The sequence below is a fragment of the Nanorana parkeri genome, unplaced genomic scaffold (assembly GCF_000935625.1).
Source record: "Nanorana parkeri isolate BGI_ZX_2015 unplaced genomic scaffold, ASM93562v1 scaffold572, whole genome shotgun sequence".
Lineage (NCBI taxonomy): Eukaryota > Metazoa > Chordata > Amphibia > Anura > Dicroglossidae > Nanorana > Nanorana parkeri.
The window spans coordinates 271,640-296,911 of record NW_017306840.1 but is presented as its reverse complement, the minus strand read 5'-3'; the positions used below and the strand labels follow the sequence as shown (position 1 = coordinate 296,911).

Sequence of the window (25,272 nt, the reverse complement as noted above, 5' to 3'; positions counted from 1 at the left end):
TACAGTTTCAAAAGTCTCTCACAATTCTTAGTGATTTTGCAGTAACATGCATGCCTATAATATTTACTTTGAGGTATATTCACCATAATGATAGGTAAATACATAATTATGAATCTAGTTTTGCAGTGCTATGGTCCTAGGTTTGATTTACACCAACATTGAAGTTAGATATTGTTAGCATATACAGGTGAAACTCGAATAATTAGAATATCGTGCAAAGTTCATTTATTTCACTAATGCAACTTAAAAGGTGAAACTAATATATGAGAGAGACTCATTACATGCAAAGCAAGATAGTTCAAGCCGTGATTTGTCATAATTGTGATGATTATGGCTTACAGCTCATGAAAACCCCGAAAACCCCAAGAACCCCAAATCCACAACCTCAAAAAAGTAGATTATTACATGCAATCAATAAAACAAGGATTGTACATAGAACAATATCTGACCTCTGAAAAGTACAAGCATGCATGTGTACTCAGTACTTGGTTTGGGCCCCTTTTGCAGCACTTACTGCAATTACTTTTGCACGATATTCTAATTATTCGAGTTTCACCTGTATTTTCTCCAAGAGCTTGGGTTCCTTCCCACAATACATAAACGGGTTATTGGCTTCTGTTTATATTGGCCACATTGTTATGTTTGTATGTATGTCTTTTCTGGAGACATTACACTGAAATCACCTTTTGTGGCAGGGTTAATATGAATGGCTCACAGTTTTTTGGAAAGCAAAGCAAAAATGTCAGTGAATGTAAATGAGTAAACTAAATACATAATAGATCATCAACTTTATAGTACAAGTAAAAGTAGTATAGACAAGCATATGTGGCGGACATGCATTTTGACTGACTAATCTGACCAAAAATTTCTATATTTAAGAATAATCCTTTTATGACCGTGGCATCTCTTGGCTTTTTTCGTGGTCTTTCAAAGGGGGATATTAACATACATTTAGGACAACTGTCAAGTACACCCAGCCAATTACTTCAATAGTGTGCACTGTGCAAAATATTTCTGTACATATCTCCATGTTTGGCGGGCTTTGCAATGATTTCTGCTGTACTTCCTTATTGACTTAGAGTATTCCAAAAAAGGTGAAGCACAAGCTAGCTACAGGCAGTGAATCCTGTGCTTCTGCATTGAGCACTCATGGAAACATAGCCTAACTCATACATAGGGTCATACAGACCCTAAAACAGTCAAATATGCTGTCATTGCTTAGACCACCTAATTTCCATTAGCATGAGCTCGAAATCATAGGCATTATCATTCTGTGAAGATTAAACTTCTGCCCGTACTTCCCTAAACATTTAATCAAATCAGTGAGCTGTGACCTTTAATTGAAGACTGCACACAGCAGACAATCAGCAGCATTTAAGTTTATCTCTCTATCTTGCTGTGAATAAACACAAAGGGCTGCCCCTTCACAATGGGAAACAAATAAGGAAATTTGCATGAAAGGCTCATTATCAGCTGAAAGATAAGTAAGTAATGGTGGTTAAAAACAAATATTCAACAAATTATCTACAATTACAATGCAGGTATGTTAACTGGCTGAGTGATGCAATGTCGCACCTTGCCTGCCAAAGAAGACTTAACTGTTCTTAGCTTATCTTAGCAGCAGTCATATGGTTAATGATAGTCAGAGAATTCAACTGGAAACAAATGGCAGCAAACGATTCTAATAGCTCTTTATATCTTTACTGAAATCAACTTTTAACCAATCTTGTGTTTCCTGTTTCTCAGTGGATGTTTCCTTATTTTATTAGCATTTAATGTCACTTAAGTGCGCCTAAAAATAATGACATAGAGAACAATAACTGTCTTTTGAGGACGGTCACAGTTGTATGATGGAAAAAAAGCATACATGTTTTGTGTGTTTGTTGTTATTTATTATACCAATGAGTTTAAGTAAATAGTATTATTTTAAGCACTTGTATATTAACTGCTTACTATTTCTACTACCATCAGATGACACTTGTTTATATGAGTTTGTTGCTTTTCATTTTACCCAGAAATTAGACAAGAGATGGTTTGATGAAAGCCAGTCTTAACTGAGTTTATATAATAGTCTGAATATTATATCAATTACTATAACTGTACATTCTTATGAAAGACTTAAGATTGCAGCTGGTTCTTTATAAGATTCTAGTGGTGTGCACAAAAGTGTATTTCAAAACATGGTAGGGAGTGTATACTTAGAGGGTAAATTCACTAAAAAATATTTCATTTACAGGTTGAGTATGGTGGTCTGAGCCACCTTCTGGCTTCTTATGCTTCTTGAGACCTAACAAAATATCTAAAAGTGAGCATTGAACCCCTTTTCAGAAAGACATTAGCCAAAGTCAAAGATCTGCACATCTGAGGATTATAAAAAAAAAATGTTTAATGGTTTAACTCTTTAGCATCTACCAAAAATGAAATATCACTTTGGGTGGATTGATCCTCTAGTTGTTGTAACTTGCTTACTCACAGTAAGGTGTACAGACATGGAGAAATTTGTTTGTACCCTTACAGCTACAACGTGTAAAAAAAAAAGCAATTGTCTCACATATCTGAATGACTTTAGTATGTCATAGAGTAAAGCAAAGAAAGTGTGACAAGACATACAGTATAGTGTATTCTACAAAGATATTCTAGAATGGCTGGAGCAGATTTGTTGGCATCCCTAAAAAAGATTTTAAATATTTGGATCATAGTTATATTGCAAACTGTTTTCTGTAAATAAACCACACTGAACATGGACCAAAGAATGCAAAGAAGAGAGTTGCCTGAGGTGATCAGAAAGAAAATGATAGACCAGCTTGTCAAAGGTTAATGCTAAAAGGTCATCTCTAAGCTGCTGGTTGTTCCTCTGACTACAGTTGCAAATATTATTAAAAAGTTTACGATAATTGGAATCTAGCCAATTTCCCTGGACATGGCTGCAAGAGAAACAATTACCCCAGATTGAGCTGAAGGATAGTATAAATGATAGACAAAGAGCCCAGAGAAGATACAACCTACCACGTTTTGAGGAAAAGGACCCAGGAGGACTCCACTGTTGAAAGAAAAACATAAAAAAACAAGCCTGGAATTTGCTGCAATGATTATTGACAAGCTATAGTGCTTCAGTGAGAATCTCCTTTGGAAATATGAGACAACACTAGAGCTTTTTGGCAAGTCATATCAGCTCTATGTTCATGGAGGAAAAAATTAAACATTAAAAAAACACAATAACTACTGTGAAACATGGAGGAGACTTGGTTATGATTTGGGGTTGGTGTGCTGTGTCTGTCACAGGGTGCCTTCAGTCTTCATAGTGCAAAATGAAATCTCAAGGAATTCTAGGGGGAAACGTACTGCTCAGCATCACAAAGCTCTATCTCATCCACAGGTCCTGGGTCCTCCAACAGGATAATGGCCCAAAACACACAGCTAGAAACACCCAAGTATGGCCAAAAGAACAAAACATTGGACTATTCTGAAGTGCCCTTCTATGAGCTCTGATCTAATTGAAACATCTACGGAAAAAGCTAAAACGTGCAATCTGAAGAAGGCATCCCTCAAACCTGAGGCAACAGTTTTCTAAAGAAATGTAGGCCAAACTACCCATAGGTGCAGAAGTTTCATTAAAAGCATCAGAAATTGCTTATTTAGAGTAATTGCCTCTAAAGGTTGTGCTATAAAATATAAAGCTAAGGTCCCATCATTTTTTGGGCATGCCAGTTTTATTTGTTTAATTATTTAAAATATGTATAATATTTAAAATCAAAAGCAAAGTATGATGTTTATTAAATATGGAATAAACATTAGAGGATGCCAATTACTTTGGTCAGTCATTTTAGAGAAAATTGTGGTTACGTTTTTGGAGAGGAGAACCATCAAATGTGTCCACATCTGTAACTTTATTAAGGTAGCCAGGGGTTGACATAGTTTTCCTCCACACTCTAACCTTTTTACCCCCACCCTTTCTGAAGTCCCTATGCCAATAAAAAAATACATACCCTTTTCCTATAAAGAACTGGTCAGTCCACTGACCTCATGGGTCCTTCATCTTCTCCTTCAGTGGCGGTTGTGGGAGGTCCTTCCTCCTGAACGGTCTGGTATTCACATCATGAGGTGTGAGTGATGCTCTGTTCAGCAATATTATGATCTGAGGATGGTGTGAATATATGTCCCCAGCTGGTGTGTCCATAACAAACTGGGCTCACATAAAGTAGGTTGGATGATAATGGGTGTGACTTAACCCAGGTGAATGGTGCTAGATTGAGGAGCAGGGTCTTCAGGGAAAACACCATGGTTGAATTGAGTATTGCAGCCATAGCTCCATTTTTGTCTTTTAAAATGTTGCACTAACTTTTTTTTTTAGTGTAAACATGGTGTTGGGCTATAATGGTGCTAGCTGTACAGCTTTTGTATATGACCCTTATTAGCTAACCTGTCATCAAGTAATTGTTTGGTGCTTCTGATAAACCTTTGAGGACTGACACAGTGATACATCAGGCTATCTGTATGTTAGATGCAGGAAGTAACCTACAGTGGCTATATTTGCAAATATATTTCCTGCATTAGATATGCACACGCATGTCATCAGATAACTGTCAAAAGGGAGTGGGGTAGGAAGCAACAATGCCTGATGGAAAAAAAACGAATTCCCTGGACACTCAGGCTGTGTCCCTTCTATACATACATTTAAAAACCTGATTTGATGGTACCTTGTATATAATGAATTCATAAATAGTTATCTTTCTCTTTCCTTGTGTGACCCAGACCAGTATACAGCCAGAATGGGTTTCACCATAGTGAAAAATTGGTAAGCTTGGTAATAGGTTGATGACAGAGCTGGGCAAAACATTTACACCATATAAATAATACCACTGTGTTTCACTAGTGAAGTGTAGAGTAGTTGTAGCCTTGCCAAACCTTTAGGGAGGATCTGTCACAGAGAATAGATGGGATAAATGTTGCATTGTCCATGGCTTTAAGGGCAGTTTCAGTGGGTGAAAATTGGAATGATGGGAATTGAACCTTCATGGACAGTTTTGTTGTGTATTTTATGGCCCCTGATGTTACCTACCAATAGTGAAGCTTTAGTAAAATGTGATAGTAGGAACCTTAAAGACACAGAGTTAATGGATTGCAAGTTGGGCAGTAGTGTCTGTCGGGTGGTGGTAGTTTCCAAAGAGTAATCCAGTGAGAATAACTGATTGGGCACCAAGCCAGATTTGAACTGGCAGTGCATCAAGGTGGTATAACAGTTCAATTTCTAAGTGAATCAGTTTTACAGTAGCAGTTTTCTATCACTTGAACTTCCCACTGTCTATTGTACTTCATTGTACATCAAATCAAATGACATTATTTTTAAATCTAAATGTTTAAGGTGATTATTGCTGTAATAGTGCACTTGCATCAACTCAGCTGCATACTGTATGTGATAAATTTTTATTTGCCCTAACAGTTAATTTTGCAAGTCAAGCATTTGGGGGGTAGACCCCTGAAAGCTTGTCCTGAAAAGTGATGTTATTTCAAATTTAAAAGTATCACAAACAGTGCTCAGCTGTGTTGTTACATCTAAATGCATATTCATTTTGCATATGCCATGAATTCTACCATCAAAGTGTGATTTTGCATGACTTGTTTTCTGACTGCGTAGGAATTAGGTATGTGTAATGGGTGGTCTTTACTTTAGTAAAAAAAAAAAAAATCATAAAATATGACTGTTGTTTAAAGCACATTATAATGTTGCTAAATCAAAGTTTTATTTACATAGTTTTTAGAATGATCATTTGAGGCCTCATATTCCTTTATCTGGCTTATCTAGTGCAGTTGACCTCAAGAGAGGAGTAAAAGGTTAGAGGGTCAAAGTCTTTTCCTCCTAGGGTCTCGCTGCTTGCTGAGAGAAGGGGTGGCTTGAAAATGGATGGCTGTGGGTCACTGTTTAATTCTGTTATAGAACAGATGGTTTGAGTTTTCTTTGACTCTGAGTTCCCTCCCCTATCTGAAATCTTGTGAAGAAAAAAGCAAAATATTCAGAAGGCGTCGATAATGCAAAATATCTGCTTGTAACATCTATTAAGCCTTATTCAAATGGTCTGTTTTGCATGTATGCTGTGATCCAGTCCTTGTACACATTTTATGCTACTTTTCGGAAACTCTAAATTGTGAACTCATACTGTTTCTCTGGAAAGAATTCAAACTCCAGGTCATGGAGCAATGGTTATTGCACACAGAAGGCAAATCAACTACATGTTAAATATTTATTTTGCACTGATAGGTAAGAGGGAATGAACACTTCCAAAATATCTTGGAAACTACTGAGGGTTCTTAATGTCGATAAATGTTCAAAATGAAAAATGTCTAGTAAAAGGTTTGGCAGTATATCATGTGCCCAGTATTTAGTGTAGACTTTGTTTATAGAGTACGGGTACCTGACAACATGGAATATGCTGGCACTGCATGGGACTGCAAAATATACTGGCCTTCCAAGTCATCTTTTAATAACTCTGTGCAAGTAGGTTTTTATCTCCGTGATTTATTACGTTGGACTCTTATCATAATTTACGAGACACTTCATAAAACCTGCAGCCAAATGCAATTTTATATTTTTTTCTTTACAGTCCTCTCAGCAAATGAGGAATGATCACACATCATATCAATTGTAAACATACAGATTATAATATTGAAGAAAATAATAATAATAGTATCAGCAGTTTTTCAGTGGTTAGTTATACTTAAAATTCAACTGACAACATTTTTTGAAACTGTTAGTAAAGTAGGGGATAGAATTTTGAACATATGTAATCGATTTTTATAATGTTCACTCGACTTTCTAATCGTTGATGCAGTGAAATCGATGGTCGATTTCAACCGCAGCGATGAAAAAGGAGCATGTTGGAAAAAAAATTCAATTGAACAAAATTCTAACAGTGAATGTGGTTTTTGTTCGAGAAAACTCCATTCATTCCAAAACCAAATGTTAAATAAAAATGAAAATCAAATGAAATTTTTAAGGATTTCGCCAAGCCTCTGATGGTATTATCGAACTTTCCGACAGAATTTTTCGTACGAATATTGATGCAAAAATCCACCCGTGTATACCCAACTTAAGACTTGGAAATCTGTTAACTGTGAATAATTTCCAAAAGGATGCATATTATAGCTAGGATAATGGCTAATGTGGTATTTTATGGCCAGGTTGATCGAGGAGGTTATATAACATATTTCTCCTGGCCTGATTAAATACCCAGCAGCTTAGACTACCTGTAGAAATAGGATAAGGCCAGTTAAAGCCAGATATGCATCAATCTCATGTTTATGAAACCCCGTTGTGACAGCCAAACAACATTGCTCAGAAGAAACAATTGACCTGGCAGGTTTAAAAATCTGCCCAGTTGCTGTTGTTTTTTCAGCCTGCTTTCTACCAAGCCCCTTCTAGTCTCCATATAAGATACTTGTAAGCTCAGCCAAACCAAAATTACCAGTTAATGGCACTCTCTGTAGTACTCTATCAGATGCTTGCCTTAAAACAGCTGGACTGTGCCTGGGCAATGAACTGCCTTCTAAACTTCCCAAACAGTGAACATATGTAGATACACTTGCTTATAACACTTGCTTTTCCAATGTCAATTGTGAAAAAAGTAAATAGATGCTTCTTTTCTGCTTAGGGCCCCAGTTTGTGTTATGTCTCATTTTCAGGTTGGCCTAGACTTTTTGATTGCCCTAAAGATTTGTTAACAATTAGAAGCAGGCTTTAAAGGCAATGACCAACTGTAACTACAAATCCGTCACAACCCCCTGACATACTACTAACTGGTCCATCACAATTCCTGCCATTCTAGTGACTGATCATTTACCTGTAGAGCTCTGGCCAAGGAACACAATATATGTTGTTAGTACCCTTACATAACAATTATACATAAAACCCAGAAACCCAAATTTGTCAGGGCCTGTTATGGTGCTGTAGCCTTGAGAGCAGCATTCTGCCCAGAACCGTGAACCTGTGAAAAATTAAGCTTTAGAATGTATTCACCATAAAGTATCATCCATCTATGTGACTTACTTGCCCTCTTGATTCTCTTCCTAACTTCGGTCCTGAAGATTCACAGATTTCCTGTATGCAGAATATTGGGACAAGCTGTTCATGTCAATCTTTGTACAAAAGCACTTGATAGCATAGCCAACGTAGCTGTCAAAGTTCACAGTACATAAAGGGGTTGATTTACCAAAGACAAATAGGCCGTTTACTTGGCAAGGGGATTTAAGCTTTGCAGGAGAATTTTCCCTTAGCTTAGTGGATGAGGTAAAATTTCAGTTTGCAAACAATACCCAATCAAGTGGAAGGAAACAAAAAACAGTACTTGTGCTTGCACATGATTGGATGATCGAAGTCAGTAGAGCTTCACCTCATTCACTAAACTAAGGTGCAAAGTGCAAATTCCCTTGCTAAGTGAACAGCCTATTTGCCGTTAGCAAATCAACCCCCCTAGTGCTTGCTTTAACACTGTAAATAAACTTTATAATGATCTTGCCTAGCATGTTTCTACCGAATTAAGTGTGCTTCAGTAATCAACAAGTACAAATTAATGAGAATTCCTTGCAGTAAATTGCTCTAATTCCATTCGACTGTTCTGCAAAATACTCAACAGAAACATATTAGTAACAAGGCTTCTTTGTGTAGGTAGTGAAAGTACCAAATAACTTTAAACCCACTTATTTAAAAAAAAAAAGGGGGAAAAAATGAAAGTGTGTCTGATCTGGTCTGAGCTTTTCGTATTTTCAGGATCTGAGCATTTTTTTTTTCTATCCAGCCAAGGCAAAATAAATAAAACTCACATGTCTCAAATAAATGGAAAACGAGTAACAGATTTTTTGGTGTACTCTCTTCAGAAACATTGGCCTCAGGCTGTGTTAGTGTGTGGCTCAACAGCAATCAGAGGTCATAATTTCATTGGCGGTTTGCATCGGGTTTAATTTTTGTAGCATGTTACATTACTGAAAAACGAAGTACTGACTGTGTCGGCTTTAAACAGTAAGATATTTTAAGGTACTAAGAGCAAAGAGGCCCTTATAAAGCACATATGCTAATTGCTTGTAGCAGCTTAGTAAATACTGAGAATGGGCTCTAAATAAGAATGCGTAGGTCAGTAAAATGTAATGACAGCTGGCTTTTTTTAAGGCACTTAAAACATAAAGTGGATATTTTACAAGGCTGCCACCTACTGCTTTAAAAGGCATGTAATAACATTTCAAGATGTAGATTTTAATTGCCTGCTCATTTGCACTATGTGGTAAAAGTGAGTTATTTTGCATCCTGTCCTTTTCTTTTCTAGGAATGTGACCAGGTTCATATTGATGATGTATCATCAGATGATAATGGACAAGACCTGAGGTACGTGCATGTTTTAAATGTAATTCTAGTTCTTACATGGACACCGAGGCAAATGAAAAAAGTGATGCAATGCTAAAAAATGTTTCCTATATATTGCATCTGCATAATGCCTGTCATAATGTATTTTGCACTGTTCAGAATTTGTAATTTTGCTTACTAAGTACTTACTGAGTATGCAGAGTTCTATCCAGGGAAAAAAGTGGGTTCAGCCTTTAAAAGTAGACATGTCAACTCAAATAATTGTGGAGCGCAGAGCAAGGAAACTCCGTAAGGGGCTGCTGAATCCTGAAAATGCCTAACTGTAGTCATGTGGGCATTTGGATGACAATTTAAAATATATATAAAAAATGTAATTGGTTATTATACCCTTTCAACCTGAAGAATTCTAGAGCTGATAAAGGTACCAAAGTTTATTTCAAAGAAAGAGTAACCTTAACCTTCAGGTGAAAAACATTTTGGTACGTTCAGTTTAAAATCTTAAAGTGGAACTCCAGGAATTTAAAAAAATTAACACTTGCTGTGGGGCTAACCCCCACAGCAAGTATTAAATGCTCATTTTGGTCTAGATGCTCAAATTAAAAAAATATATACTTACCTGTTCCTTATCTGTAAAAATAAGTCAAGGAAACTGGACTTGCTGTATTTTCCTAAAGACGTTTCACTGGTCATCCAACCAGCTTTCTCAATTCAGAATGACTTGTACAAAAATTTATCTGGGAATAAATATGGTGAATGTTGCTCCAATCCACATAATATGTTAGTCGCAACCAGGTGTTGATTTCATTTGCATAATTGGAGTCTAGGAGGAGTTATTAACCTGCCCATAAAGAGGTGTTAAAACAGCATTGTATGTGGCAGACAATAGATGCCTCCCCCCAACTCCCACCAAGCTTGGCTTCTCCATTTTTACATAAATGGCCTCTCTCACACCTGTCCTTCTCCCTGTCTAGGATGCGTACTTGACTGTCTTTAAAGGAGTGACCTTTTTCCTTTAGATGTAGGTACACTGCTGAATCCTGACCAGAGCGTCAGGAAAAATACAGCAAGTCCAGTTGCCTTGACTTGTATTTACAGATATACCATGACCTGGATGAATGAGAACCTTCACAGACTTACCTGTTCCTTGCTCCCGTCTGACTGCTAGGTTGGTTCCTGCAGCCTCTTCTCCCTCAACTCCAGTGGTCTAAGCCCCACTGGAGTCATCATGTCTAATGCAGGCCCATCCACCTTCATTAGATTTGAGGACACTGAGGGACATGCCACAGCTGGAATGAAGGGGAAAAAAGTGAGCGCTCACTACTTCAGGACCATGGATCAGGTGAGTATATCTTCTCCCCCTAGACCAAAACTAGCAGTTAACCCCTGCAGTATTGGGGGTAGCCCCACTGCAAGGGTTAATTTTTAAAATAACTGGAGTTGCTCTTTAAATTAGCGGAAGGCCACCCACTGGTGTGGTTACAACGTATTGGTCTCACAAGCTGGATTTAAAGAAAACCTATACTGAGGAAGGATAGAGGCTGCATTTGCTGACCTCTTGTTCTGAAAGTGCTAGTTTCCTGGCTGATCCATTGGCTTCCATACTTTCTGAGTTACTAACCTGGAGCAAGTATTTGGATCAGGAGACAAAATGGCATTATTTTGATCCCTTATCTGCAAGCTGGTTCTAGCCAGACACTGCAGGGCAATAAGAATTTTCAGAAGGAGATTGCGACAATGACAGTCCTCTAAAGCTTTTAAATAGAACTGATTGGGAAAGAAAGTATTTCATGTATGCTGTTAAGTAAATTTGTATCCTTAGCCACCAATTTCTCTCTTGTTTTAATAGCAAATACATATATGCAGTTTCACATTGCCTTTGCAGTTCATGACAAAGTAAAGTGGTTACTCAGAACATGTTCCTGATAACTGGGGCAGAAGAGGTGGATTGAGCAGAAACGTTTCCCATTACAGCATTTTACAATGAACTTGGACAGTAGTTTGTGTAGGCACTGATGTTAACGTTCACAATCATTTGCGCTGCTCCCCCAAGCCAGGAAAATAGCTGGAAGCTCATAAAGATATGGATATGTTCCCAGAAATGTTTTTCTCCATCAAGTATCTGTGTATAAAAGCCTAAAGAAGCACTACAGCTAGGGGACACATAGGCTGGCTATGCAACAGAGATTCTGATCCTCCGACACCCAGTGTTTAGTGCATGCCGGATAAGCTTCCCATCACTAGCATTACACATAAGGATGTAATACCTGCATAACTGGCAGAGGATAATGAGGTCTTGACCAAAACAAATGTCACAGATATATATGTAATTTCCCAACTCCTTATTGTAAATCTAATCAATTATTTTATTCACTTATTGTTTCAGCACGTATAACTTTGGAACAGATGGCTTCCCAGCAGCAGCAACCAGTGCAAACCTATGTCTAGCTACTGGAGTTCGTGGAGGTGTAGACTGGATGAGAAAATTGGCTTTTCGTTATAGAAGAGTAAAAGAAATCTACAACACCTATAAAAATAATGTTGGAGGTAAGAAACCATGTAGCATACTCAGTAATGAGCCGTCACATTAACTTGCAAATTTAGAACCCAGTCAGTGTCTACTTAACAAGCACACATGTGCCCACGCACTTCTTGCAAGGTTGCCTGGAACATGGCACTTGCCAAAAAGAATTTAAAATACTTTGGCAGGTAAATAGTTCAAATTTTGTATTTCAGCTGAGTATGTATTTGCCTGGAGTTCTGCTTTAAAATTAAGATTGAAGAAATAGGTCACCAGCACTCCATAAGTTAAAATGAATGAGTCCTTTTAATGGACAATGATGTCACAGAAATCCAACATGAGCCGACGTTTCGGGGCCACACAGGGTCCCTTCTTCAAGGCAAGAGATGAGATGTGTTAGGTCACATCTCTTGCCTTGAAGAAGGGACCCAGTGTGGCCCCGAAACGTCGGCTCATGTTGGATTTCTGTGACATCATTGTCCATTAAAAGGACTCATTCATTTTAACTTATGGAGTGCTGGTGACCTATTTCTTCAATCTTGTATTTTGCACAGTGCCATCCGTGAAGTTACTTCGAGCACCATTTATTTGATTGTTGGCCAGGACTGCTGAAAGGTGTGCGGAGGGCACCTCCATCAATTGCACCTGCTTTAAAATTACACATTAAATACAATTTACAATTAAAAACTACCGTGACAGAAAACAAACAGCAATTAAAATATAGTTTTCATAATTCAGTGGCGTTGATTTACCAAATACAAATAGGCTTGTAACTTTGCAAGGGATGTTTCCCTCAGCTTAGAGAATCAGGTGAAGCTCTGCTGGCTTCTATTAACTAATCATGGGCAAGCAAAAATAGTGTATTTTATTTGCTGTACACATGATTGGGTATGCTTCGCAAAATCAATTTTTACCACATTCACTAAGCTAAGGGAAAATCCTCTTGCAAAGTGAACAGCCTATTTGGCTTTAGTAAATCACGCTCATTGTGTAAAGTAAACCTCACTCTGCTATTCCGCATATTAAATTATTGTGTTAAAGATTGATTGAACTGACTAAACGCAACCTGAATAACCTAGACCTTGATTTGATCTAACTTATATAGCTGTCTACACAAGGGACCAACAGTTAAGTGTGTTTGATCTATTCACTTAAGGGAAACCTGCCATTAGAGAAATATGAAGACTTTAATTGGTGGTCTTTCTTCTGAAGATGCTTTGGCTTTAATACTTTGGAACTGATTTGGAACAAGTATAGTTACAAAGATTTCTGACTTTCTTTGACACTCATATACTGCATGCTTAGTAATGTCATTGAGAAATACAGCCTCCCAACTAGCATTTTTAGAATGACACAGGCAATACCAACCTCCAGCAGAATTTCAACACAGAAACCATGTCCTACATGGTGCCTCTCTATTCATTTTAAACTAGGTGATACTTAAAATATAAAAGGCATACAAATACCTTTTTTAAAGTTTTACTCGGTGGTCATTTGACTGCTAACATCAGCTTTGATCAGCGGAGATTTCCTTCAGCAATGACATCGGGACAGGAAGGGAAGACTGAGCAGTGCTGAAACTCAGAAAAAAATTGCAATTGCAGAGAATGAGCACTGGAGGATGCAGCCAAGGTGCACAGTGCTTACTCATACATATTAGGGTCACACTGTTTACGTGTCCTGACAATGCTGGGGGGACCAGCCATTTGACAAGTGGCTGAGTAGCATTGTTAGCTGAAACAGGAAATTAGGTCATATTCAGGGGAATGGCAGGATCAGTAGGTAAATACTTTATGCAATATATGACATATATAATAATGTAAGAATAATGTTGATGAGCAAATATAAAGGGAATCTGGCAAATTACACTTTATTGTCTTTGCCTGGAGTTCCACTTTACATTGTCTGATTAGAAATAATATCAACAATGAAGGTGTAAGCAGATGAATAAACATAGTAACCTTTATACGCCTTAATGTGGACTGTTGTACTTTGTATGACATGTGTCCTTATTCAATGAAGAACTGCTATCTTGTCCAAGTGTGACGTTAACACATTCTCATGGGTTAGAGGACTTTGGAAAGAACAGTCGTTATAGAGAAGATCATATAAGATCTGCCCGTGTGTATCTAAACTATGGATTAGGGATTATAATCTTATCTGAACTGTTTTTCACACTAACCTATGCAAATGTCTGTTTACTATAACTAAAATAGTGATCACAAAGGCCTCTAGGATCCCTCCTTGAGCTTTGTGGAGGTTAAAAATTGCAATATGCTTACAGTCATACAAAATAACTTATATGAATGGTTCTTAACTTTCTTTCCCTTTTCCCCCTTATTTTCCTCCTTTATCCCTCCTCCATCTTTCCCTCTCGGTCCCTTGCCCCCCTCTTTCTTTCCCTGTTTGCCTTATACCCAAGACTTTCCCTAGTTTATGTACATTACCTTCCTGCCTACCCTTCCTCCCCAGTCCAGCCTACACCTTGTCAATGATTTGACTACTTACTGAAAACCCCTTTGGAGACTTGCATGCCCAACACATAGCATGGTTACATCCTAACGCTAGTTTGAGTTCCCAACCCATTAAGCTTATCCCTTACCCAGTACCCTGGACTCTGCCTTTTTACACTGCCCACATGTTTGTTCCCTATGCATTCTAGATATGTTAATGTTTGATGTACCTTGTGTAAGTGCAATGTTACACATTGGTGCTCTGCCTATTCTTGTATGTTCTGTTTAGCTGAAAATCCAATGAAATGTTTATGAAAGAAAATATCCCATAACAAAACCTTAGCTGGTTTTGGCCAAAATTCCAGATGTGGGTTAAAGTATTCTGCAAAAGTTTGCCTTGGTCAAGCTCTGTATTTTTGTCAAAATGTTATACAATCTTAACATTATCATCATTATTTTTCAAATCGGTCTGACCATAATTATTTCTACCTAAGTTGTCTAATTTCTTCCTTGTTAAATCATTCAAGCTATCACAAAAAGTGTTTTGTTCTTTTAAATAAATCTGTCTGTGTTTGTTGACTAGGTTAAGTGGATATATAAATATACTGCAACCACTTTAGGAGTATTTATATAAACTCACCTAGATCTGAGGATTCTTGGGCAAAAGAAGTAGTCCAACTAGCAATATACATTTATTGGTGAGGTTACATAATAGTTACAAATAACACAAACAAATATTTACATGGCAATGAGCAGTATAAATATGATGTTATTTTACCTCTCAGCTTTACAACTGGGCATACTGAGTTCTTGTATGTCCCAGTAAAGAAAAAATCATGGCTAGGTAACATTGTCTTATAACCTCTACTTTCTGTACAGTGGCTATTATAGGGCACCCCAATTGGTCACTACACCTAACAAATGTACATGGGATGCAACCTGCTTAGAGGATCTAAATTAGGTTGCTGTTGGGTTATTGTTTACAACCCATGTGGCTTGTGATATGGAAACAATAGCCAGGAGTAGAAAGAGTCACAGTAACACAATTGGGAAGCTGGGAGTTGTTTAAAATGCAGAGACACGCAATGAATGGTTTAAATATATTCCCATTTATCAGAATATCTAATGAAGATATTACACAAGCAAAACTTATATTGTTATAGTGTTGTCCAATACACACCAATTTTTTTTTTCTTTCTTCGGTTGTCCTTTATTTTCTAGCATGCATTTCAAATCTAATGGGTTGCTGTGGGACAATACAAATGACTACCATTTCAAACATCAAAGTGCAGCCCCTTAAATTAAATGTAAAGGTATTTTATTTTATTCATGAGCTCCGCTTTTAAGTCGGGAAAACAAACTATAACCGCTTAAGTATGTGGATGTTATTTCCCTTTAGATCTTGTTCCTTGTTTGAACTTTAAAAAAAAATTTCCTAGAAAGAACTGAAGAATGAGCAGTTTTTCTTATCCAATATTTTTTGTCTATTACAGGTCTGCTTGGCCCAGCAAAGAGGGAAGCTTGGCTACAGCTGAGGGCTGAGATTGAAGCCTTGACAGATTCTTGGTTAACACTTGCACTGAAAGCCCTCACATTAATTCACTCTAGGTAATTTTCCTTTTCATTTACAGCACTAGCTTGAGGGATGTGACTTTACCCATATTTACCTATACCTATATTAATTGCCTGCTAATTTCCACATAGAATAATTACAATGTATTTTTTTTTCAACAGGACAAACTGTGTAAATATACTTGTCACAACTACACAACTTATACCAGCATTGGCAAAGGTCCTGTTATATGGATTAGGAGTTGCGTTTCCTATTGAAAATATTTATAGTGCAACTAAAATAGGTGAGTATTGCAGATCAGATAATGTTACAAGTACTTATAAACATATAAATGATATTTTGCTAACTAACATATTGGTTCTCAAAATATAGATTTTTCCTTTAAAGAGTCAATGTTTGTCAGGTACTCCCAGAGTGCTTAATCTTAAAGTCATGAGTTAAAACTTAAAAATGCATTCAAGTACCCTAATTATTAACAAAAATGTATCTTATATGTGTATCACTCGGCTGTAGATCCTCAAATCATTTCTGAATTTGTGCTGACACTGTCCTTCCTTCTGGAGGGTGGCTACTTTTGTTCCCTATGGTCACTGTGTGTGTTGTAAAGTGGCCACTGCTCCAAGCACACTCCTGTGATTTCAGTAAAGATAAGTAAACGAAATGTGAGATTGTAATCCATCAACGGAGCGATCTTGGAGAGGTGGCTACTTTACAACACACACAGGGACCATGGGGAACAAAAGTAGCCACCCCCCAGCAGGAAGGACAGTGTCAGCATGAACTCAGAGATGATTTGAGGATCTACACAAATAAGGTAGAGTTTTGTTACTTAGAGGGTTATTCACAAAGCTGACGTAGGCAGCCATGTGAATAACTGACCCGTAGTGAAGTGAGCCGAACGCTGTTCGGCTATTCACTTCAGGCTTGTATGGCTCATTTCAGCCGCACACCGACTGAAATCAGCCATACATCGGCTTGTTGCGGCTGGCTTCGGGTCGGCCAAACATGCTCAGCATGTTCGGCCGACCCAAAGTGCAGAAGGAGTTCGACTCAGCCGATGCAACATCTGGATCGGCTGAGTGGAACCTCCGGCAGGCTACTTGCTGCTGTTTGGCCTATTCTCATAGATGCCGAACAGAAGTGAGTGAAAAGCCGAATGCCGCCGAGCGGCATTCGGCTCGGCTATTCTGCTCGGTACCTCTGAGGTACCGAGCAGAATAGAAAACCAGTTAAAAAAGTAGAAAAAAAATAGAAAACGATTGGGCGGAGCTAGCAGAGCAGCTAGCTCCGCTCAACTGTTTTCTATTGGCCGGGACTGGCTGTCATTACAATGAGAGCATAGCGGAGCCAGCGGTGATATCAAAGCCGGCTCCACTAAGCTCTCATTGTAATGACAGATCAGCATCCCCTGGTTACATAGTAACCAGGGGATGCTGTTCTGTCATTACGATGAGAGCTTAGCAGAGCCGGCTTTGATATCACCGCCGACTCCGCTAAGCCACTAGGTAACCAGGGGGCGCTGAACTGTCATTGCACACTGAGAGCTTGGCGAGGCCACCATGATATCACGGCGGCTCTGCCGAGTTCTCATTGTAATTACAGATCAGCGCCCCCTGGTTAACCGGTAACCAGGGGGCGTTGATCTGTCAATGCAAGTGGCCGGAGCCAGATGTGAGAGGACGGCTGGCTCCACCCAACTGTCAGTAGCAGGCTTTCAGTCGGCCAATGGCCGGCCGTTCGGCCAGCTTCGGATTTCTCCTAGGCTCGGTCGAGCCAAAGTATATGCCTTCGGCTCGACTGAGCCGCTCGGCCAACTTCGGGAGCTGTACAGGCTATAGTGAATAGCCCGTACAGCAGCCCTTCGGTTCTACTGAACCAAAGGGCTCCCGTAACCGAAGCTAGCCGAAGGATCAACCAAAGCTACAGCTGGATCCTTCGGCAGCTTTGTGAATAACCCTCTTAGTTAAGTTACTTGAATGCTTGAAGATTTACACCCTGAGTTTAGTGTCACTTTAAGTATCCCTTCAAACGGGCACATTGGTCCTTGGTACCCCTAATTGTGTAAATGTAACTCTTGTAATAAAAAGCCTAACTCCAGCCAAAACTTTGTTTTCTAAGTTCTAAATAGATTAGGAAAGAGTTAGAACTTTTGTCAGTGTTTTTACTCTTTTATTGTTGTATGTGACTGTTAGAATGATCTCTTTTTAATTTGTATCCTTAGAAATAAGAAATGAGGGTAACGAGGCCAGGAAGGCACATAGAACAATATATATACCTTACAAATGCTAATCTTTCCCCGCTGTACTGGAAAGAAACATGGTTTTGTTGTTTTCTGGGCCTCAAAAGGATAGATTCTCCCTCCTTTCTGTCAGGAACAGACTTTGAGGAAATCTCCTCAATGAGAACACAGACAGCAATAAAAATATCAACAAATTCCAACCTTCACCCACACTATCAAAAGCAAAAAAGAAAGCTGGCTAAAGTTGTCCTATAATAATATTTCTGATATGTTTTCATACATTTTTTGCTAAAATTTTATATATGATTCCAAGGAATGTGCCCATGTACAATCTGAAGTATTTCTTGGGCACATGTAACACTGGTTTAGAACCAAAACACAAAAGAACTGTTAAAATTTACAGAATGGAAGCCAAAGAAAAGGAAAATGGAGTCCAATTGGGAAATTCATAAGGTAGTTACTATAGTGATGGATGCTTTGTTCCACTACTGATCGTGTGGCCCTCTCTGTAGGGGCTCCAGAACAAAAAGGGTGTTTTGCTGATTAACTGTTGTGACAGGCTTGATATATAATTCTGGTGCTGGTAGCTTTCCAAGAAATGCTAAAGATGCTAGTGATGAAGTAGCTCAAATGAATAGAGTAGTGAGAAAGTTGTGGCAGAAAGCAGCAGCAAAATGGAAGCTGGTCTTACAGTCATAGCATAGCTTCTTTTGGACAGCAGACAATATCTGCATGCAAAGTATGTGAAAAATAGTGAAGACATTTGCTAAGTTCGTGCAATATGTTTTCTTTTTTCATTATAATTAATGAGGAACTATCTATAACCGAAGTTGCAAATAGTTATTGTTATTTTAAAATATAAACTGCAGCCACTGCACTGGCTGGCACATTTCTATCAACGCCTAAATCTTTTGATGCAACAAGGTTCAGTTAACATTATGAACAGGGCTTGAAAAATCAGCTTGTCCTCTCGTCTGTGCTACCCATCCGGCCGTTGTAATTAAACGGCTGGCCGGGAGCTTTACATTCAAGCAATCGGGCATCACGAGAGACGCCTGATCGCTTGTATTAGCAGCAGCTGTCACTGCCGTTGCCAGCCCCGAGATCCGCTGTGCCCAGTGCGGCTGGGATCGGCATGGCTGCTCTGTGACAGGAGATCAAAGGGAGGTCAGTACACGATCTTCCTCTGCAGTCCCCGAATGCAGGAAGTGATGTATGTTACATCACTTCCACATCCTGCTGTCACTCTCCAGCTTCAGAAGGTGGGGAAAAGCTGGTGAAGCATATCTCTGCTTCATCAGCTTCTCTGACGGTCCCTAGGTGCCATTAGGGCTCTTGGAGACCCCTGACGTCTCCATAAAGAGGACCTGTCATGTAAATTGGCTATCTTAGCCCCCCATGTGATGGCAATAAAGTTAATTGTAAAAAAAGATGAATTAAAAAATTAAAGAAGCATAAATTTTTTTTAAACACAGTACATTTTTTTTAAAAGTCCCCCACCCCCCACATACACACGCAAACATGTGTTGAGTGCGCCTATGTGCGAAAACGACGATTGCGCCTATTGTGCCGCACGTGTTACATATCACCGCAAACGTTGGAGTGTGAGCAATAATTTTAGGGCCATTAATCACTGATAACACTAAACTGATGAGCAGTAAAAGCGTTTAAATCGTCGCCTATGGCCAATTTTCGGTGTGGTAGTTTTTTGCGATTTTGCAAGCGTGCGCAATTTTAAGGCTTGACCTGTTTGGTGGCTATTTATCCGACGTGACCCCGTCTTTTATATTTTACCAAAAGTATGGGTAAGAATAAATGTTTTTTAAAATAACGTAGGAAAAACATTTTTTTCCCGAAATTTACAGTACTTTTTTCATTATGTGGTGAAAAAAGTGACTGGTGAAATTTTTGACTGACTGGTGAGACACTAACATTTTTCAACCCTGATTATGTGGTATACCTCCAATTGCCTTTATTTGCAAATGTTATACTGTAGGGCTGGGTTTACACCTGGCCATTCCTAATAGGCGCGTTTTTTTAGCAAGTTTTTAAGCACGTTTTTTCTCCAATGAAATGCGTGTTCGACGCTCGTTTTTTTAATCTCCCTGGCGGTATGATTTTGTTTCCTTTTTTTCTCTATCTGTTTTTCTTTTTTTAACTTTTAAACTTCCCGACGGTTCCGCCCCCCTGCGACGTGGACGCTCGCAAGGGACAGAACCCGGAAGACGCCAGCGGCCGGAGGACAAAGCGGGGATCGCGGACAAGGTAAGACCTATGCTGTAATTCCCGAGTGTGGCTCGGGGTTACTGCTTTGTTAACCCCAAACCGCACTCGGGAATACCAATGGATGCGTGCTGAAATCTGCCCCTACGCACGAAAAAGAAGCTCAAGTACTTTTTCGCGCGTAGGGCGCTTTTCAGCGTGACAAAACGGGCTGAAATACGCCCAGGTGGGAACCATGCCCATAGGGATTCATAGGATTTCACTTCTTGAGCGTTTTTCAGTGATTCGATCAGCGCTGAAAAATACCCAGGTGTGAACCCAGCCTAAGACAGGACCAGATGACAATGAGCTTTGTAATTGGTATAAATAAATAAAATATTTTGTATAAGTATGTCTTAAAATACTTTCCACATGGCCACTATGTTTACTGCAGAGTGCTCAAATTTTGCTCTTTGCCATGCTAGTATATCTATAGCTATCTGCATTCACCTACACAAAGGTTGCCTAGACACAACATTCAGTAATGTCTGCAATTAGCTCCTAGCAATGAGGAATACAATGTAAGATGCTTTTTAAATTATTGTTTTACTTTCATGTTCACAGGTAAAGAAAGCTGCTTTGAGAGGATAGTCCAGAGGTTTGGCAGGAAAGTGGTCTATGTAGTAGTAGGAGATGGAGTAGAAGAAGAGCAAGGAGCAAAAAAGGTAAACATGTTATTGTACATGGTAAAGAGTGACTAGAGAGCACAATCATACAGATTGCAAGTTGTGTGTAAATATTCAGGTAAATTGAACATTTGCAAATTGCTGATACTCCTTGTGTATTAATTACTACAACTAAACTCATGCCAATTATTATCCATGAAAAGTCATTTGTTAATACCTGTCACATGATCAACATTTTCTTGTTATGCTGCATTACTCTGCAGCATTTTATTTGTCACAATTGACGCCTTCTATTGTTTAGCAGGATGCTAACCAACTAGATCAGTGGTGGCGAACCTTGGCACTCCAGCTGTTTTGGATGAGGCTTTGCAAGGCTCTGACAGCCACAGACATAACTCCCAGAAGCAGATGCATGTTGGCATTTGTAGTTTTGGCACAGCTGGAGTGCCGGGATTCGCCATTACTGAACTAGATCATTCACATTAACCACAACACAAGTTTACTAAAGATCATGCTGCCTGAAATCAAGTCATAATGGTCATCAGTCAAAGACTAATTTATCTAAAGTAATATCTTCTAACGGCTAATGATAGATCAACACAAATCCAGGGGCACCCCAGATCTTAACAGATTCAAGAGGGTGATTGGACTGTGGATTGCCACTCCTATCCAGATTTTCGCCAGTGTCCAAACCAAACTTATAACAAAAGTTCCTTTCTGAACCTGGCATTGAATTAATGTGTCTTAACTAAACAAGATAGTAAGAAAGTTCATTATTAGCCAGATAATGTTTCATCCATGTATTACATAACCTAAAGACAAATGGTTGTCCGAAACATTAATATTGAACAGAGCACACTTTTTAAATCCCCCAATTTTTTTTGCCTATTTGAGTGACCACTTTATGTTATAATTAAAATTAAATAAAATACTTTTTTAATTATGACCTTAAACTGCTAATGTTTTTGCGGTCCTGGGATATCCTTTACTTATTTGTTTCTTTGTTTCTTATAATTGCAGCATTCAATGCCATTTTGGAGAATATCAAGCCACTCAGATTTAATGGCACTGCACCATGCCCTGGAACTTGAGTACTTGTAGCAAGAAAACAGCACTTTGAATCCACAAGAAAATACACCTTCGTAATGGGTTACAGATGTGTTGGTTTCCCTATGCAATATACAGATATGGAAGTCCTACCAGAAGTGCTTATCTTCTGTCTGCTATAATGCTGAAAAATTAAGCATCGGGACTTGGAAGACATGAGCCTAATCAATATCAGAACATTTGCCTTTCTTAGAGTTCTAGAGACATGATACATTGTTCCATGGAATAAATGGTTCATACCTGTGAAGGGAAGACAGAGAAAGCTTGAGACTTTGTAGGCTCCACAATTTCCATTCTAGGGAGTTGGTCAGTGGAATGGCAGGTTTTACTGCAAATCAAACAGCTATGCTAAATCATTTAGTATAGTGCCCTAAACTCAAAGTTTACTGACTACAACTAATTTATAAATGGACATTGCAGCTTGAGATACAGATATGATAACAAGGTACTACAGGCCGGATACTTGGAAATGTCTTTGTCTAAAGTATGTATACTGTAATTTTTTTTTTTTAAATGATGTACATCACTGAGACAATCATGTACAGAAAGATTTTTGTGTAAATTTGTAATAATGGTTTCTCTTACATATGGTTTAGGTAATATTATTGAGGTAGCAATGCCTTGTTAGATCAAGTATGCAGGGCGGTGTGTGTACAAACGGTTGTGCAGTGCCTTAACAAAGTGTTAGTTATAAATATGTAGATATATATTTCTTTTGTTACTGTAGGTAAATTTGTTAAGACCAAACGCATGGATGTCAAGTGTCAAGAACATTTTTCATTTACTGTTTGCCATTTTCATGCTCTACAGCACTAATTCATCATCTATACCTGCCAAGAGCTTATAATAACGCAGAAATGACGTAAACCCTGCCCTGACTACCCCTGTCCTAAATCTAAACATATTTGTCAAAACAAAACTGATAGGCCTTCTTTTCTTGTTGCTCAAAATCATCAAAACAGAGACAATTTGAAAGTATAAACCAGGTTAAAGGTCCTTTTTTATAGTCAAAAGTCAATTCACTAAGATGTAGGACATATTTTAACAGCAACTGTTATTTTGCTTTGAGCTAATTTTCTCAACCAACTGTCCAGTTAACAAAAACAAATAGCATACAGGTTTGAAATTGGTATTTTTTTCTGTTCACAGCCTTTACTTCTCAGGAATTAATATCTGTATTTTATCGCCAAATTTATCGCCATGTCAAATGGCTCCATGTTTTGAACTTTTCCATAGAGTTCTCATAGAATCTCTCACTTATCCCCTGCCAGAAGCAACAATCCATGTGAAGATCTTTGTGAATTGTCCTAATAATGCATTCTAACTATTCCACATTAAACACACGTAATTGCTATGTCAGTCAAATATACTGTGAGAGAAATTCTACTGCTTGATTTCCCAGGTTCACCCATCTGCTGAGATTATAGCAATGTCTAATTCTCTTCAGTGAGGTCTAATTCTCTTTATTGAGTTGTAAAAATTTATTTTTTATTATGTACAATACAGAAAGAAGAGTGAGGCTCGCTTTACAGGCTCCTAGGTGGGAAGCATAGTATTACATCAAACACATCTCAGTAGTCAATCCAGCTTGACAGAGTGTATTAAAAATTGAATCTGTTTTGGAAGGACTAACTCCTTAAAGTAAACATGTGTCAAGGCTACTGAGTATTTACATATCCTTCAAGCAAACCTTGCAATAAAAATCAAGGTCCACATTATATGTCTGGAATGCCATACTAAATACCAGCATGAAAGCAAAAAAAGTCAGTAAATACATGATATACTTACCTTACCCCGAACGTCTGTACTGCAGTGACCTAGTGACAGACTGAAAATGTTTTGGATAGAGCAAAGAAGGGTTATATTGTCAGGATTGTATTGCCGTGTGTCTCGCTTTTAAGATGTCTGCTCACTTTCTGTCAGGACAGGTATTGGGAAGTCTCTCCAATGGGAATATAGACACCGGCACTCCAATAGCAAATCAAATACATCTATTTATTGACGCATATGCAGCAAAGCATGCTACACCTAATGCTGTGCTACATAGAAACAGGAGTTTCGAGTGCAATGGGTTTATTGACTGTGTCTCTCCAATGAGGATGCAGACAAAAACAAAACACATTTCTAGTACAGTGAACAACGTTTAGAACATAATGGTTTTATTGCTGTATATGCTTTCCTGTCCCAGTGACTACGGCACCCCTGTCTTCTTGCACAGAAATCAAATGGACAGGAAGTGAGGAGAAATCTCGTTATGGGCTCATAGACAGAAATAAAATACAGACATTTTTAGTCTTTCCCTCGTTAGCTGAAACAAAAAAAATTGTTTTTAATTGGACTTTAAGAATATGTAAATACTTATGTAAATTGTCTGGCCAAAGGTTCTCTTTAAACTTGCTCATTAATCTGCAAATACCCAGGGTGTATACAAGCACAAATTTTTGTTGGCCTATTATATTTTACTTGTTTTATAATACTGAATAACCAGATGATAAATAGTTTTCACATGCAGTCACAAAAATGATTACTGATGTTGAACTTGCAGGTCATCAGACTATTTTGTCATAGCATCAGTTAGCATCACAGTGCGCAAAGCAATAAAGGAGACCAATCAGAATGTAGATCTCGAAAGACAGTTGAGTTACTATTTATCTGACTGATGTGGTAAACAAACCACTAAAAAACAGCTGTATGAGAAATTAAAGCTTGTCTAATAATTTATGTTTCCTAACAAAACTACAAAATTGTACTTACTTTAAATTAAGTGGCAATGCACATTGTTAGAAGATACTGAAATATATGCATTTACCTATGGTTTGTTTCAAATGGACACAGAACTATAATGATTCTGACATTGAAAATGTTGATACCCACAGTAACGTATTCTGTTTATTTACCTCCCCATATACATGGATGGTCTTTGTATGTACAGTGCTGCAGGAGATCCCTCTAAAACACAATTATAGGAAAGCCAAAATCTTTTTGGATGGAGTAAGTAAGGGTTAGAACCCCTTTCTGGTCTCGGTTTTTACCATCTTCCAATGGGGACATGTACTCCTGGGCCAACTCTGTAGAAGAGGGTTTCCCTTACTTCCTAATTATGAGCAAGTGAAGGGAACTCTTCCCAATTTAAAGCAGACAGCAA

At 38.3% G+C, this 25,272-nt stretch overlaps 1 protein-coding gene across 9 annotated transcripts in view; it reads left to right on the top strand.

The window, feature by feature from the left end:
* Window positions 1-22,876, top strand: part of EYA1 (EYA transcriptional coactivator and phosphatase 1) — a 104,209-nt gene extending 81,333 nt beyond the window's left edge. For all 9 annotated transcript variants that reach the window (XM_018562327.1, XM_018562326.1, XM_018562323.1 and 6 more), the window contains 6 exons: window positions 9,312-9,370; window positions 11,733-11,893; window positions 15,814-15,928; window positions 16,055-16,176; window positions 20,959-21,059; window positions 22,041-22,876. In XM_018562327.1, coding sequence (XP_018417829.1) covers window positions 9,312-9,370; window positions 11,733-11,893; window positions 15,814-15,928; window positions 16,055-16,176; window positions 20,959-21,059; window positions 22,041-22,121 — 639 coding nt within the window. In that variant the 3' untranslated portion in view covers window positions 22,122-22,876. The remainder of the gene's footprint in view (window positions 1-9,311; window positions 9,371-11,732; window positions 11,894-15,813; window positions 15,929-16,054; window positions 16,177-20,958; window positions 21,060-22,040) is intronic.
* Window positions 22,877-25,272: the final 2,396 nt, after the last annotated feature.